The sequence below is a fragment of the Thamnophis elegans genome, chromosome 8, assembly GCF_009769535.1.
Source record: "Thamnophis elegans isolate rThaEle1 chromosome 8, rThaEle1.pri, whole genome shotgun sequence".
NCBI lineage: Eukaryota > Metazoa > Chordata > Lepidosauria > Squamata > Colubridae > Thamnophis > Thamnophis elegans.
The window spans coordinates 42,738,267-42,756,840 of record NC_045548.1 but is presented as its reverse complement, the minus strand read 5'-3'; the positions used below and the strand labels follow the sequence as shown (position 1 = coordinate 42,756,840).

General features: G+C 40.0%; 1 protein-coding gene across 1 annotated transcript in view; it reads right to left on the bottom strand.

Moving 5' to 3' along the window:
• Nucleotides 1–1,603: 1,603 nt before the first annotated feature.
• The window catches only part of NKAIN3 (sodium/potassium transporting ATPase interacting 3), a 185,165-nt gene continuing 168,194 nt past the window's right edge, over nucleotides 1,604–18,574 (bottom strand). Inside the window, exon 5 of the mRNA XM_032223153.1 lies at nucleotides 1,604–1,675. Within this exon, the coding sequence (XP_032079044.1) occupies nucleotides 1,604–1,675 (72 nt within the window). The remainder of the gene's footprint in view (nucleotides 1,676–18,574) is intronic.

Genomic DNA, 18,574 nt, shown 5'->3' with positions numbered 1-18,574 from the left:
ATACGCACCCTCACCACCGTCCAGGCCTTCCGCGCAGCCCTCAAGACCTGGCTATCCCAACAGGCCTGGGGATAAGTCTTTAATTTGCCCCACCCGAGTGTTGAATGTTGAATGCAAGTTGTGTTTTTATTACTTTATTTTATTCACATATTGTTTATTTTGAATTGCACCCCCTCCCTAATGATTGTAAGCCGCCCTGAGTCCCCTCAGGGAAAAGGGCGGCCTATAAATCCTAATAAAATACTCAAAAAAAAATACTCAAAAAAAATTGTGTGCACATGAAAGCCCTCTAAAATGAGAAATGCAGTATGTTCCTATTTCAATAGCAGCATGACATCAGAGCCAGGAAAGCAATGGCTTGATAGACTATTTCTTTACACGTCTATTGTTCTTAGAAATATATTCATTGATTTATCAATATCTTCTTAAGCATTGCAGAAGAAGTGATGGTTATTATTTTTTAAGCCTCCCTAGCATAATTAGTCCAAGAAGTTGAAAATTATGCAAATATATTTCTTTTCATGAAATATTAAAGGACAATTATTGCAATATCTCCATGCTTTCCAAAACAAAGTTTTGTGTTTGTATTTGTGTGTATGATATGTATGTAAACACACATAAATATTTGTTTGCAGTTGTAGACATAACAATGTAGAAGTTAATAAAGTATGAAGAATATAACAAAACAATATTATTTTTCAAGAATCAGGCTGAATTGTGAAATAAGTAGAGTGGAACAGAACAGAAGGAACTGATACCATAAGAAGGAAATTATCTATCCAAATTGTTTTTGCCCCTTTTAAAAGAACTTGGCATCATCTGTCAGACATCTCATCTTTTCAGAACCAATAAAATGCACTTCAGATTGGACAAGAAAATAGAGGACAAGTGCACAATAGCTTTGATACGTACAGCAGATTAAATTATATTTCAGGAATTACTGCTGCAGTAAAAAAGTATTGTCCATCAAGCTGCCATGCCTAATACTAATGGTAAAATATATCCACCAGAGATTATTATTGATGTGAATTATTACATTGCATTTTATATGTTATTGTATTTTAAATCAGTGGTCCCTAAATGTTTTGGCACCAGGGACTGGTTTCATGGAACACAATTTTTCTACAGATTGGGGAAGGGGATGGTTTTGGTATCACTAGCATGCCTACCACTCATCACCAGCTGTGCAGCCGGTTCCTAAAGTCCATGGAGTGGTACTAGTCTGTGTACTGGCGGTTCAGGGCCCCGGTTCTAAAGTACCTTTTAGAACGTATATCACTCATTTAAGGAAGCTTTTATAGGAAATAACAAAATGTAATACCACACTGTAAATTACAAAAAAATAAATAAATAGAATAAATCATTAATATTAGCATAGCATGAATTAGGTGAACAACAAATAAAAGCAATGAAAATACTTAATCTTATTGATGTGTATTTGCCATATTATAAAAGCAGAATTAAAAATAAAGCTACTTGTGCTCAACAGAAGAATCTTGTTCTCCCCCCCCCCCAAATATATCTTTCTATTTCCAAAAATCTATATGAGAGCAATATAATGTCTCACCCCAAAGTTGTGGTTCCAGAGATCAGGAGGCGTAAATCAGTATTTACTGCTGTCCTCTTCTTCCATAAAAACACTAATCACATAACAGGCATAAACAAAGCCAATCAACTGTGTGAGAGAAAAGAAAAATGGAAAAAGTGTTACTTCATCCTATAAATGTTCAATTGTACATGTCAAACTACATCTAGGTCAGAGATGAAGTATATATGCAAACTAAGTAGAAAAAGAGAAAACTGATGGCAGAAAAAGACCCCAGTGGTCCATTGAGTCTGCCGTTTGATTTTTTTGGGAACTGTAGAAACTTCCAAATGTTATAATCAGATTTAAATATTAAATTTTGGCTACAAACTCATGATAATGCAAAATAAAATTCCAATGAAATTAAGATTTTGGGATCAGAGTAATTGAAAAAAAGTTTTCCCAATATGAATCCATTCAGAATATACAATTGCATTGTAAGTCTCTTTATAGGGGCTACCACTTATAGAATTAGTTAGACCTTTTCTGTAGCTATATTCCAATTATGCAACTTTGTCCTACAGTGGTGAGTTACTGAGCTACTTCAGCTGGCAGTGACACAGTGAATCCACAGCCAGTTTCATCAAATGGAAATGCCTGAAAATGCATTTGGCAGCAGTGTTTGTAGTTCAGTTGAAGTCCCTTGCTGTGAAAGTAGAGACAGTTAAGAAACGAGGTAAATGGCACTCCAGCCAGTACTCTGGAGAGAAAAACAAGTATTTGATGCTGAGAGATTTGGCACCTCTTCTCTCCCCTTCAGTCATGCAAGAAGAATGGCTCCTTTCTTGCCAGGTCTCTGATCCTATGAAGTTATCCTATGGGATGTGAGAATTGAGAGCATAAGACCTGTTCTCTCCCATATCAAGAGAAGTAGTGGAAGTAAGAGGGAAGAAAGCTCTCTTCATCCATGGGTGATAGGAAAAGCAGGGCATGAGAGCAAAAATGCCTCATTAGGTTCTAAAATGAAGAATCAGCAAGTTGGAAGGAAAACTACTATCTCCCCACCCCCAACTTCTTTTGCTATCTATGGGTGCTTGGAGTAGGGTTCGGGAAGGGAAGGGAAGGAGACGTAGATCCTTCTGGTTGCAAAAACAATCTCTTGGCCCCAAAGAACTCTTCTACCAGAGATTCCCTTCACCAGATAACTTATTTTGTTAAAACCAAAAGTACTAATCAAATTCAGAGCTAGAGACAAATAATCTCCCAAAGGGCAATATGGCACTCAGACAACATATATCTTAAACTTGATCCAGAAGTGGCCATCAGCATTCTGCTATTTTACATGGCCACAGATTATATTCCAGCTGTCCCACTTTCCATACAAAAATACCCTTCTCTGCTTCACCACTGAAGCATAATAGACGTTGGTAATGTGATCAGAATTTAAGTTTACATAATTTTTAATAAGTTCCCACAATTGATAGTAGCTTTTTGGTCTACCATGTAGAAATTTAGGATAATCTTTAAATATGGCCAAGGTCAAACATTAATTAAGGTTTTAAATAACTGGTTTTATATGTCCAATATAACGTCTTCAAATATGAATAACACATATATCATGAAATTATTTTAAATCAAACATATTTTTAATAATTGTTTTAATTTAAAACAAATACATGATCCTTCTTTACATGCAATAGAAAGTGTATCAGTTGGTTACAAAAAAGAACTTTCGCACATCTCTTCCACAGTCAACAAACATAGTTCTTATTAACTTAAGTATTTTAACTCAAATATTTATACATGTCACCATCATTATATCTCCATTTTCATTTGACTATAATTGTTTAAATGTCCTTCATCATAAAATATACCAAAGTTAAGTACATAACCACATACTGGCCTTTCAATTACTATTTCTAAAATCCTCCACTCACACTAAATCCTTATGTCCTGTTCTAGTTAAACATCCATAATATTTAATAACAAAGTTTTCTAATCCTCCTTTCCAAATCACTGTTTAAAGTTTACATCCAGTTTCCTTATGTTATACCCATATCTATATCTGCATTGTTATTCTTATCCCTCCTGGACTACTGCAACGTGCTCTACATGGGGCAGCCCTTGAAGAGCATTCGGAGACTTCAGCTTGTCCAGAATGCAGCCACGCGAGCGATCGTGGGTGCACCTCGGTTCACCCACGTAACACCTATCCTCCGCGAGCTGCACTGGCTGCCTATTGGTCTTTGGATACGCTTCAAGGCACTAGTCGTCACTTATAAAGCCCTTCATGGTATTGGACCTGGGTACTTGAGAGACCGCCTGCTGCCAATTACCTCCAATAGACCGATCAGATCCCACAGATAAGGCCTCCTCCGAATTCCATCTGCCGGCCAATGCCGACTAGTGACTACTCGGAGGAGAGCCTTCTCTGTGGCTGCTCCGACCCTCTGGAACGAGCTCCCCATGGAGATTCGAACCCTCACCACCCTCCAGGCCTTCCGCAAAGCCCTTAAAACCTGGCTGTTCCGACAGGTCTGGGGCTAAAGAGCTTTTGCCCCCCCCTTGAATGGTATGGTTGTTGTTTGCTTTTAAATTGTGTATTGTTCTGTTTGTCTTTTTTATCCCTTATCTGTACCCCTTCCCTGACTTGGATTGTGAGCCGCCCTGAGTCCCCTTTGGGGAAAAGGGCGGCATATAAATGCAATAAATTCAATTCAATTCAATTCAATTATTTGACTATATCCTGTATCATAAAATTTTCCCCCTAATAATCAAAACTTTAATTGTATCTAACTTAGTTCATTATCATCATCATCATCATCATCATCATCATCATCATCATCATCATCATCATCATCATCCTTTATGTATAATCCAAAGGGATTGCTAATCTTCCTTACATGGGTACCATTCAATATTCATATTCAATTATACTCATCATAACACTACACATTGTATACATTAGTAACATTATCAGTTATTCATTTAAGCTATATCTATTACCAATAAATTTCACTAAGTTTAACTAGTTTTAAATTATATTCTTCCATCTATTAACCTGTATCTTTCCAATAACAAAACAATCTCATATCTTCTGCCATTTGTGGTGCCAATCCTCTAATCATCTTCTTGATCAATTTTATATGGACTTCTCTTAGCAACTCCTTGCTTGTAAGATCTCTTATATAATCTTGATGCCCACTTTCTGTTTCCTTATTCAGCTTGTCTTTGATTGTCAGCAGTGTTATCAATACTTTTGCTAATAGAATTTCTTTCTTTAAGTCCATAGATTCTTTAATTTCTTCTTCTTCTATATCCTGCTCTCTGGAATAGATTTCCTCTCCATTTACTTCCTCTTTCAGTGTTCAATTCTTTCCATTTTCAGGAACAAACCAATTACCATCAATATCAGCAGGTTTAATCTCTTTATATTAATTTTCCACTTCGGTTTTTTGAGTTTCAATCATCCCATCTTGCATTTGATAAGCATCCTCATTTTTTTCATCATATTTAATTGTTATGTGCTCTAAGTATTCCAGTTTTTCCTTTATTCTTTCATATATATTTGATAATTTCTGTATTTCTGAAAGTATCTTTTGCAAATTTGAGACTTTTATTTTCTTTTGAAGTTGTGCCATTCTAATAAACATAGCTGCTCTAGCTTGGAAGGTTAATAAGATTAAAGCATAGATTCACAAAGGATGTTGTTTCCACTTCAAAGGGCCATCTGTGTGCTTCTCTTCTTATCACTTTTTGTAGCCAAGCAGTAAAACCTTGTGGTGCCAAGTTAAAAACAATCCGTGAAAGAACAAAAACCTCCCAGCCTCCGAGCAGTGGTAATGCTGTTAAAAAGATTCCTTTTGTATGTTTTTTGTATTTCAAGATAGAAAAAGGAGTCAAATCTTTAAATGAATTAGAAAAATACCCACAGCAATGAAAGAGGAAAACTTTAGCCTATAGATTACAGAGAATCATAAAGAAAAGATAGAAGAAGAAAACTTAATCCATCCTTTTCAAAAGGCTTGTGTAAATTCCATCCATGAAGATAGCATTTAAAAAGTAAGATAACCACTGTTCAAAACCATTCCAAATTTAATTCCGCCACTTGACTCTTCTATTCCTCAATTTAAATTAATTTTTAAGTTTTTATAGGCAGTCTCTTTTTTAAAACAGTAAAAGTTCCTCATCAGCTAGAAACACTTTCTCTTTCTGTATTCTTCTGTTTTGGAGCTGCCCCGACTTCATCAGTCTTGGCTGTATTTTTTGCCGCCGGCTTGAAGAACTTCTCTTGCTTCTTTCAGGTATTTTGTGATATCCCTGAGATCAGCAAGACGTATTCTTCCTGTTCACCATCTCTTTAGGACAGTTTAGGTCCGTTTGGACCACCCAGCAGCAAAAGTATTGGCTGCGGTCTCAGAGCATCGAGACTGCACAACCATATCGTTGGGACATTGGCTCCTCCTCCTCAAATCAAACATATTTTTTTTAAACACAAAAGAAATCATTTAAAAAAGTTAAATTGGTGGATGGAATTGTTGTCCATATCTGGGACAATTTAAATAAAAAAAACCTTATCAATAATTAGGTGACTGACTGACAATATTCTTCCTATTCAATAGCAAATGTAAATCTGAAAATGGAGTGATCTTTAAATATCTATTAATGGATTACTATAGTAGCTTTTAACAGCAAGGGAATTATTACAGTATTTTCTTGGCTTGATTGATGGCCATTATAATAAAATATTTATTTCAACAAATTTGGCTGGCTATCTTGATTAACTCAACTGTTATTTAATTAATACAGCTGCAGTCACAAAAGCTAACTAACAGGTTAATAATTAATCTGCAATGGGACTATTGCTTTGCATTGCTTGGCTTCCCAATATCTTAATGCAAATAGCATTTGTTGGCAACTTGCCTAGAATCAAGTTAACTTTTATTAATTGATAAGGAAGCAAAATGTGGTGTGGCCAATTACCATTGCATAATTTTTCGTATCAGCCACATAGATCTGTATGGCGAACCTATGGCACGCATGCCACAGGTGGCATAGGAAGCCATTTGCCAGGGCACGCGAAGCAATGCCCTGTCAACTGACCAGTGTGCATGCACATGCTGGCCAGCTGACTTCAGCCTTCTTTTTAAACCATTTTTCGCCCTCCGGAGGCTTCCCTAAAGCCTCCAAAGCACAAAAAACTGGCACCACGGACAAACCGGAAATTTGGAACAGACTTCCGGTTTGCTCGTAGGACTGTTTTTTTCCCTCCAGAACTTTCAGGGAAGCTTCCTGAAGGCTCCATAGGTCGAAACTCAGCCCTACAGACAAACCGTGTCACTTCCGGTTTGCTTGTGGGGCTGGTTTTTGCCCTCTGGAGCCTTCAGGGAACCTCCTGAAGGCCCCTGAAGGCTTTGGAAATCAAAAATTGGCCCTGTGGGAAACCCAGAAGTTCAGGAATGGTGAGTTCTCGTTGGTCTGTAGGGCCAATTTTTGACCTCCGGAGCCTTCAGGGGCCTTCGGGAGGCTTCCCTGAAGGCTCTGGAGGGCAAAAACCGTCCCTATGGACAAACCATAAGTCACCATTCCCGAACTTCCGGGTTTCCCATAGGTCCATTTTTTGCCCTCTGGAGGCTTCAGGGAAGCCCCTGAGGCCTCCGGAGAGCGTCCAGGGGGTGGGGAGGCTGTTTTCGCCCTCCCCAGGCTCTTAGAAAGCCTCTGGAGCCTGCGGAAAGTGAAAAAACTGCGCCAAAAGTGGGGTGGGGGGATCTCTGATCGTGCACATGAGCGCACACTGGAGGGTGCGTGCATAGCATTATGGGTGTGGCACGCCAATGCACGACTCCCCCTGTGCTCCCCCCGCTTTTGGCACAGCAGCAAAAAAAGGTTTGCCATCACTGACATAGATCAAGAATGGAATTTTGTGGACTTCAAAGGTTGATGTCACGGTGCTATCGGATGCAAAAAGCAGGGCTCCACGAACTTACACTTAATTCCTTTGTTGGAGGGCCCCATGTGAAGTTAGGGAGTGCTCCACAAGGGATAATGAATAATGACCAAAAATCCCAGTAAATAGAAGAGACAATGGAGAGACCAGGGGAAAAGACAGAACTAAATGAACAAACAAAACAAGAAGATAAGAGAAAGAAGGTAAACAAACTTATGAAACAATTCAGGGAAAATACATGCTAAAAGACCCAAAATAATACTAGATAAACAGAAAGATATCTTTGAAAAGAAAATGGAGAGTTTCGCAGATCCTCTGGACAAAATATAGTAGAAAGGGAAGAAATACTTAAATTAAACAGGAAAGATGTAGACAGAGAAGAAGACCCAAGGGAGGAATTTGGGAGGCAAGTCAAAAAATGAGTTGAAATATTAAAATGGGCAAGAGATGATGGATAGAGGAAATGTTGTGTACCACAAGATTGGCTTTACTAAGAGTTATAATGAGGCAGATATAAGAAATAGGAGGAATATTATTATGCATATTTTATATGATATATTAAAAGTAGCTAGACATAAAGATTAGAGGTTGAAAGATGATGATACTATGTATGTTCTAATAATATTGTTATCAGAATGGGGGACTAAAATGTTGAACAATTAAATAATGAAGGCTTATATTTTAATACAAATATGTATAAGAATATTATTATAATTACATAAATGATTTAAATAACAAGCGATATTAATACTATCATTACTACTTGTATTCAAATGAATGATACCCAGATGCCCCACTCTTCATGTATTAATATTGATGTATATTATTTTTTTAAACGAATAGAATTCTGTGGTCCTCCGGATATGGCTGAAACACTGCTTCTAATATTTCTCACTGACTTGGTTCCCTACTTTAGAGTTAAATATTAAAGTCTTTGATATTTCACACTATCCTATCTCTTTTTCTATGCAATTCAGATAGTGCACTCCAAATACATGCTTCCTATTGAAGCTGATAATTAATAAAATGTTGGTTTGGAGATAGAGCCTTAGAAATAGGGAAGTAGGTAAAGTGAATAATTGAGAGATATGTTCAATCTTTTAGGTTTACTCTGTTTGAAAGCAAGCAAATGTGAATAGATAAATAGGTACTTTTTGGTCCCACTTTGGTGGGAAGATACAGCGTTCTGTGCATCTCATTCATGCTGGCCACATGATCATGGAAAGGGTCTTATGGCCAGCAAAAGGCAACAATGGCTTCCTCAGATAAGAGACATGGATGAGCACCTCTTCCTAGAGTTGGATATGATTGGACAGGGAAAACCTTTACCTTCAAATTGAGATATATGTTAAATCTTTTAGATTTCCTTTCAGATATTCTATGTTCCCAGTATGAAATGGCTGGAAATTGGGCTCCAAATTTCTGTCATTACATGGTATAGGATTATGGGCTCTAACAAATGCAAGAAAAGTAATTTAGAGATTGCAGGTGATCATATCTGAAATTCAGTGTGCATTAGTCATCTATGCTGTCATCTCATAATTCAAACTGGGAGCAAGAATTTATCTTGTCTTTGCTTTAGTAAGCTGAATTTATTCTGCTTCTCAAATAAAGTGTTTCAGAATTTATAGGGCACAGTGCAAATCCCTAGAGAAAAAATATCTCCCAGAAGATCCATATAGATTCCCTTTTATTAATAGTGATATCTAAATGTTGAATTTCTATAATCTGCAGCTCAGAAAAAAAAAATCCTTGAGCTATTTTAAGACTCAAGAAAGTACACAGTAAATAACCTTATGGAGAATCTGCTATAACTGCAGGGATGCTTTGCATGATTTTTAAAAATGTAGCATGGAGATTTATGTTTTAATTTGGGTATAAGATTAATACAGGAAGGTGAATATTGATTGTTCTATAAATAAGAAACCATGCCTTATTTAAACAGGCAACTTCTCTGAAAGTTGAGAGACCGTGAGTTCAAGTCGTGCATTAGCCATGGAAGCCAACTGGTTGATCATGGGCCATTTACTCTCTCTCACTTCACAGGGTTGTTGTTGTGAGCAAAATAGGAGGAGGAAGATGTGTTGGATGTTTGCTGCCTTGAATGAAAAATAAATATGGTTTAGGTTTAGGTTTATTGGACTTATATGCTGCCCTTCTCCCAAAGGATGTACAACATAAAAACACATATTACAAAAGTTAAGAGAAAGATTAAATAGAATATCCCAAAAAAAACCAATAGACATTTACAATGAGATTTAGAAATTAAATTAAAAATTAAAATTAATAATTTATTTTATTCAGGCCAGGCCGGCTTGCTGGAAAAGCCAACTTTTTAGGGTGCGTCGGAAGGACCGGAGGTCGGGAATTATGTGAAGCTCTGAGGGCAGCTCATTCCAAAGCAAGGGCGCTCCTACAGAAAAGGCTCTCCCCCTGGGGGTCGCCAGCTGACAGTGCCTGGCCGATGACACCATGAGGAGGCCAACTCTGTGGGATCGTACTGGATGGTGGGAGGCTACCGGTGGCAGCAGGTGGTCTCACAAGTACCCTGGGCCTAAGCCATGGAGCACTTTAAAGGTCATAATTAGTACCTTGAATTGCACCAAGGGAGGCTCTTAGTCAGATTTTCTGGGATGAGTTCGAGTTTGTCACCCCCAAGGAAGTGGACAAGGCCATGGAAGCGATGAGTGCCTCCACCTGTTTATTGGACCCGTGCCCCTCCTGGCTGGTCTTGACCAGCAGGGAGGTAACACAAGGCTGGCTCCAGATGATTACGAACGCATCTTTACAGGAGGGGTCTTTCCCGCAGCCACTTAAGGAAGCCGTGGTAAGGCCCCTCTTTAAGAAGCCTTCTCTGGACCCAGCTATTCTTAAGAACTATCGTCCTGTCTCCAACCTTCCTTTTCTGGGAAAGGTTGTTGAGAAGGTGGTGGCGCTTCAACTCCGACGGACCTTGAATGAAGCAGATTATCTAGACTCCTTTCAGTCTGGCTTCAGGCCTGGATACAGCACAGAAACCACTTTGGTCGCACTGACCGATGATCTCTGGAGAGCCAGGGATAGAGGACATTCCTCTATCCTAGTGCTGCTTGACCTCTCAGCGGCTTTCGATACCATCGACCATGGTATCTTTCTGCGACGGTTAGAGGAGGTGGGAGTGGGAGGCACTGTTCTACAGTGGTTCTCCTCTTACCTCTCTGACAGGTTGCAGTCGGTGTTGGTCGGGCGACAGAGGTCGACCCCTAGGTCCCTTAAATGTGGGCCGCAGGGTTCGGTCTTGTCCCCACTCCTATTTAACATCTACATGAAGCCGCTGGGTGAGATCATTCGACAGCACGGGGTTAAGTATCATCAGTATGCTGATAATACACAATTATATCTTTCTGCCCCATGCCAGCTCAGTGTAGTGGCGGACGTGATGTGCCAGTGCCTGGAGGCTGTTAGGATCTGGATGGAGGTAAACAAACTCGTGCTCAATCCCGACAAGACTGAGTGGCTATGGATGTTCCCCCTGAAGGATAGCCCAGATAGTCCATCGTTGATCCTGGGGGGTGAAAACTTACACCCCTCAGAGAGGGCACGCAATTTGGGGGTTACTCTTGGATTCACAGCTGACACTGGAACACCATCTGTCGGCTGTGACCGGGGGGGGCTTTGCCCAGGTTCGCCTGGTGCATCAATTGCGGTCCTACTTGGATCGGGAGGCACTCCAGACCGTCACTCACGCCCTAGTCACCTCAAGGCTGGATTACTGCAACGCGCTCTACATGAGGCTACCCTTGAAAAGCGTTCGGAGACTGCAACTAGTCCAGAATGCAGCCACGTGAGCGATACTGGGTGTACCTAGGTACATCCATGTTACACCTATCCTCCGCAAGCTGCACTGGCTACCTATTGGTCTCCAAATGCAATTCAAGGTGTTGGTTATTACCTTTAAAGCCCTGCATGGCTTAAGATCAGCATACCTGCGAGACCGCCTACTGCCACACTCCTCCCAACGGCCGGTAAGATCCCACAGGGTGGGCCTCCTTCAGATGCCATCAGCCAGACAATGTTGGCTGGCGGCTCCCCAGAGGAGAGCCTTCTCTGTGGCTGCTCCAACCCTTTGGAATGAACTACCCCCAGAAATCCGGACCCCACCCACCCTCATGGCCTTCAGAAAAGCTGTCAAGACCTGGCTATTCTGGCAGGCCTGGGGCTGTTGACCTCATTGTTGAGGTCCAGCCCCAAATGAAATGAATGTATCTGTGTTGTTTTTAACTTGTCTATTTTATTTTTATTTTCTTTTATTGTTTTTTTCTTTCCCCTCTCTGTAAGCTGCCCAGAGTCCTCCAGGATTGGGTGGCCTATAAATAAAATTAAACTTGAAATTTGAAACCCAGAAGACAACTGGCAACCAGTGCAGGCTGCCTAAAAGGGGTGTAACATGGGAGCACCTAGGTACCCCCATGACAATCCACGCGGCCACATTGTGGACCAGCTGAAGCCTCCAGGTGCTCTTCAAGGGCTGCCCCTTGTAGAGAGCGTTACAGTAGTCCAGGTGAGAAAGGACGAGTGACTGTGCACAGTTGTGCCCCTTCCTGATCCAGGAAGGGGCACAACTGACCTACCAGGCAAACCTGGTAATAGGCCCCCTGGTCACGGCCATCAGGTATTCTTCTAAACTAAGCCGCATATCCAGAAGGACTCCCAGATTGCAGGCCCTCTCTGAAGGGGCTAAAATTTCTCCCCCTATCATCAAAGATGGTACAAGATGCACAAATCGGGATGATGGGAACCACAGCCACTCAGTCTTGGAGGGATTGAGCTTGAGGCTGTTTGTCCCCATCCAGATCTGTACAGTCTCCAGGCATCAGCACATCATGTCGAGGGCATCATTTGGGTGGTTTGGGGTAGAGATGAAAAGTTGGGTATCATCAGCATATTGATGATACCGTACCCTAAAACCATGACTGATCTTGCCCAGTGGTTTCATGTATATGTTGAACAGAAAGGGTGAAAGAACCGACCCCTGGGGCATCCCACAAGTGACATGCCTCGGGGTCGATCCCTGCCCTCCAGTCAACATGAACTGTGATCGATCCGACAGGTAGGAGGAGAACCACCGTAAAACAGTGCCCCCTACTCCCAACCCCCCGAGTCGTCGCAGTAGGATACCATGGTCGATGGTATCAAAAGCCACCAAGAGGTCTAATAGGACCACGACAGAGGAGCAGCCCCTGTCCTGGGCCCGCGAGAGATCATCGACCAATGTGACCAATGCCATTTCTATGCTGTATCCGGGCCTGAAACCTGACGAAACGGATCCAGGTAGACAGCTTCATCCAGGTACTGGGGAAGCTGACATGCTACCACACTCTCAACAACCTTCGCTACAAAGCAAAGGTTGGAGACTGGACAATAGTTGGCTAAAGCGGCTGGGTCCAGGGAAGGCTCCTTAAGGAGAGGCCTCACCACTGCCTCCTTCAAGGTGGTGGAAAAGAACCCCTCTCTCAATGAAGCGTTGGTAATCGCCTGGAGCCAGCCTTGTATCACCCCCCGGGAAGCCGAAACTAACCAAGAGGGACACGGGTCCAACGCACAAGTGGCAGCACTGAGTATCCCCATAGTCCTGACCATGCCCTTGGGAGTCACAGGGTTAAACTCATCCCAGATAGTTTTCACAAGATACATCCTGTCGACTCGCCCGAATCTACCCAGTCAGAGTCCAAGCCTGTCCGAATCTGAGCAATTTTTCCTGCAGATACTGAACAAATTCCTCAGCCCTACTCTGCAAGGGGTCTTTTCCAGTTTCTTGATTAAGTAAGGAGCGGGTCACCCTAAACAGGGCAGCTGGACAGTTATCCGCGGATGCGATAAGAGCAGAAAAATGTTGCTGTTTTGCCGCTTTTATCGCCACTAAATAGGATTTAATATGAATTCTTTCTAGTGTTCAGTCGGATTCGGACTGGCTGGCTCTCCAATCACTCTCTAGGCGTCTTTTCTGGCATTTCATCTCCCGGAGCTCCTCGGTAAAGCGGGGAGCTACCTGGGATCGGTACTGGGTCAGAGGCCGCAAAGGCATAACACGGTCCAAGGCCCCAGTGGCCGCCCTATCCCAGGCCTCCGCTAGGGCTTAGGTTGAACTGTGAGCAAGGGATTCAGGAAAAGTCCCAAGCTCCATCAGGAACCTTTCAGGGTCCATCAGGCGCCTGGAGTGGAACCATCTAGTCGGTTCCGCCTCCCTGCGGCAAGGGGTGGCAGTATGGAAGTCAAGCCTAAGAAGGAAATGATCCGACCATGACAAGGGTTGGATAGAAATTCCAACCTTTCCGGGGGAGGATTCCCATTAGTTAGCTCTGGCCTGTGTCCTGGCAGACTCCCCCCAATTCTGTCTGAGCCATCCGAATCAACCTTCCCACCCACCCCTTAAAATTTGATTTTAAAAACTCTGTAAAAAAAAACCCTAAGAAGCCTCTTCTTCACATGCCAAATATAATTGGTTTTATAATAATAAATGTTATTATATAATTTACTTTATAAAAGTATAATTAATATTTATTATAAATAAATAAAAATAAAAATGGTACTCCTTTTCCCATGTCTCTTACATATACATTAGCAGTGAATCCAAAATTATTTAGCGTATGTTTTCACAATTTAAGTAAGATTAATTATAAGTGCATTTATTATTTTTCTTGTTTAAAAATACCTAATAGGCCAATTTCTGCACCTCCAGCTATTTATTTCTGTAAATGAGTGGGAAAGGCTCTTTATCCCCACCTTCCACAATAATTTTTTCCCCAAACATTCACTTATTATGTAATGAGAGATGACAGCTAAATAAACTTAATATGTGTTTTCTTTAAGCAGAATATAAAATCATATAGAGAGTAAGGATAGGATAGGAATTGAAATATGAATAATCCAACAAATGGAAATTAGCAAATTGGCCACTTGAAGGTGAGAACATCAACACACACACACACACACACACACACACACACACACACACACACACACACACACACTGTCAAAAACAAAAATCTGAGCAACAATGAAGTGTGATTTCTCTGTCAAGACACAATTGCAAAAGACTATGATTTGAGCAACTGTTTAAAATGGTCATGTTGATTTGATGACAGAACTGTCAATTCCTGTATCATTCCTTTTTTGCAAAAAGTTTTATATGAATACATTCCATGAATTTTGTTTTTCAGAATAACTCTGGTGATAGCACTTCCCTTTCCAACATGCTGATTACACTCTGCTGGCAGCTGGTCCACAACCATAGAGCGTACGCCCAGAGCGGCCACTGCCAGAAGACTTGGTTTGGAAGCTGCAAAAAAAAAACCATGCGGCGGTGGCGGAGGTGCCCTGGCTCTGCGGAGAGATCTGGGCCATGCATTGTGAGGCTGGCAGGCACGTGAGCAAGAGCGGAAGAGCCGCTCGTGCAACCTCCCCCCTCCAGCCTTGCAGAGCACCATTTACTGCCATTTTGAAGGCGCAAAGCTGCGGGAGCTGGGCGGCGGAGAACAGGTGCTCACGCTGCTTGGCGATACTCCTAGATCAGTGAATGGTGCTGTGCCCGGCTGGAAAGGAGGTTTACTGGGTGGCTGCACATGAGTGTGGTTGCTTCATGGCTGCCGTGCTGCGCTGCCGTGATAGCACAACACAGCCATTTGCCCATGAGGCTGTGCCTGGCTTTTTGGAAGCCCAGTCACAAGAGAGCAGCCACCCAGCAACCCCAAAACAATAAACACTTCCCTCATAATAAGGCCCAAGCCATATTTTGTGTGTAAAAAGAAAATGAGACCCTGTCTTATGTTCAGGGAAACACGGTACTCCTAATAGCAACCTGTGATCCAGATAACACTATTCCTTATCCTGACTATTTATTTAGTGAATGAAAACATAGAAGCCTTTCAAAAGTTAAAATGAAAAAGAAATTACAGACATCATACTAGATCAGGCTACAATTTATGGTTTAGTAGTTGATTCAACCCATCGTTGTTTTAATCATTGTTTAAAGACACAATGACTTTTAGCATGAAAAGTTTATTTCTCTAACTAAGAGTGCAATGTTAATATAATTAATTGAATGAACCTGAGCGTGGCAAGGAAAAACACCCCATGTACTTGTATTTTAAGAATAAAACAAAAATGTGTGGCTCTGAAAAACATTTTCATTTTATACTATTTTTGGGTCAATTCTTCTAAAATAGAATCCCATAACTGCATCATTGGCATTATCAAAACATAATAAAAGTAAAATAAAAAAATCCAGACCACAACTTTGTGGTGATCCCTGATGATCACAAGTCTGCTATAAATATGAGATCATGTCAAGAAGATAATGTTAAGGAAATTTAAACTGAATAAGGCATGGGTACAAAACCTTAAGTACTTTCAGACTTCCCACCTCCACTACCTTCATGACTTTACCTAGAAAAATAAATTGGGATAACATTCATAACTGTCCCGATTTACTCAAGCAGTTCAGGGACAAGAATTTTTTTGACAAAGTGGTACCTTGGAATTCTGAGACTATGGAGCCTTTCACAAAAGAGCTACATGGCATGTCTATTCCCCAAAATATCTTCCAGGTAAAGAAGATCTTCCCAAGTGGGAAGATTGGTTAACATCATCCCTTTCAGTTCCAGAGCACCTTCTCTACCACCTATTTTTCTGGTTAGATAGACACATTTCCAAAGCCTGACATTGCTCAATATTCTACTTCTAAAAATGTCTATGGGCCTATAGGGTGCATTTTTGTACATAAAGATGATACTGAGACTAGATATTCATTTTGATTTTGAGTCAGCTTTTGAAAAAACAAATAACTGGAAGGAGACTTGGAACTTGGTAGGCAACCAAAGGATGCATTGGTGGATAGATGCTGTATCCACTATATACATATATTGCCTTTACCTCTATAATTTATTTCTATATAAAAGTATATAATTTTGCTGATGTTTTCAAAGGAGCAGCAATCTTATTTTGGTCAAAATAAGTTTCCTACACGCTCCAAGAGTTTACACTTAGGCTGAATTCCTCAAGGATAGGGATAAAGATTCTAAAACATTTATTTATTTATTCTACATTATATTAGTATATATCAGTATATTAACATGAATCAGGAGGGAGAATCAAAACCAATTACTTTATAGAAACTGAACTGAACAGCATCCTGTCATATTACTTTTGTTTTCTATTTTTAAAAAAATAATCTGCCCTGTGCATAGTGTTGTTTTTTCTGAAATAATAACATATTGGATATGCAATCTATGCAAATAGGTGAGGATTAGTAGATAAATATATCTGTTACAAAATGTGTGATAGCATATTTAGAAGTTTATAATTTACATAATATGCACAACATACTATAAAATGCCATAAGGAATAAGACACCAAATACATTATTTAAAGCAGACTACACCTGGTTGACATTTTAGTTGCCTGGCAGATTCAAATTCCATTGTATCCATGAAACCACTTGATTTTAGAAATAGTTTTTCAGGAAACAAGGAATGCCTATATAACCTTAATAGTTTTGAGTGCATTATTTTACAATCTCAATTTTTAAAAAAATGTCTAATTGTCCTTTTGATTTTAAGAGCTGATAGAATTCTTTGCTATTTCAACTAACATTAATTTACAAGCAATGCATAATGGACTGTAGATAATGAATGGTCAGTTAACTTCAATAATGTCTGTTGCTAAATTCTACTTCTCAGGAAAACATTTCAGAGGATTCGTAAAGGAAACCTCAGCAGTATCAAGCACTTCATCTAAAGAAATGTTCTATGATATAATGAACTGTAATATTTCTCTCTCGTTTTCCCAAGCTGATTTTATTACTCACCCCACCCCACCCTTGGAAAATTTTCAAATGGAGCTTTCAAGAAATGTGAGCAAATCAAAATGTTTTTGAACCAGCCTTAGGACCAGATAAATATCTGTATAGCCCTGAAATAGCAGTTAGACTTATATATACCGCTTCATAGGGCTTTCAGCCCTCTCTAAGCGGTTTACAGAGTCAGCATATTGCCCCCAACAATCCGGGTCCTCATTTTACCCACCTCGGGAGGATGGAAGGCTGAGTCAACCCTGAGCCGGTGAGATTTGAACAGCCGAACTGCAGAACTGCAGTCAGCTGAAGTAGCCTGCAGTGCTGCATTTAACCACTGCGCCACCTTGGCTCTTTTAAAGTCACTGAAAGTCATTGAAAATTCAGTGCGTCATTCTAGAGAGTTCCTAATAAATGCCTTAGGTATAGAACTGTACATAAAGTTTCACTTTAACATCACATCAACAAAGAATGTTTTAACCCAAGATACTGGAAGGCTTTTTTCCTGCTATGTTAGATATTTTATGTTAAAGTGATTTAAATTCACTATTAAATAGAAGCTACAAAATTATCTGGAAATTATTTTTCTGTTGTCCTTCAGGCCAGAGCAGTAGAAAATGAAAGGTCAATCTCTTTAAGAAAAACAGCTTGGATCTCTTACAAAATCCCTGAATATTGATTGTCATCAAACAGTGATTAAGGGTAGAATGAAAATAGTTGAAAGTCTTAATTATTTGAAATCATGGAATTTTTACCTTCCCACCTTCTTACTATTGGAGGTAATTTTAGGTTATATTTCAGTCCTTTTAATCAACATCACCCATTAGTTGTTTTGTTGTATCTTTTTATACTTTGTATTTTATGTTTATATATTGTATATGTTGTAATATCCTGAGACTTTCTCAGAGGACAAAATGGTGTTTCATCTTACCTCACAGAATTAGTTGTGGGAAAACAAAAGGAAAAAAATGTGTTATATATGTTTACCATCTTGAATTATTTGTAAAAATAATAAAGGTGAGATAGATGGACGGATGGATGATAGGTAAATTTCAAAACATCTTATTTCTTCTTCTGGTCATTGCATTTCATCCTTATAAATACTAAATATTTTAATACACCTATGGCTACAAACACACACACAGACAGACAGACAGACAGACACACACACACACACACACACACGTATTCTCATTTTAAACATGAATTGGATGACTTAATAAACATTTCAGTGGGTAGAAAAGCTCAAGACCAGCACTGGATCAACACTTTC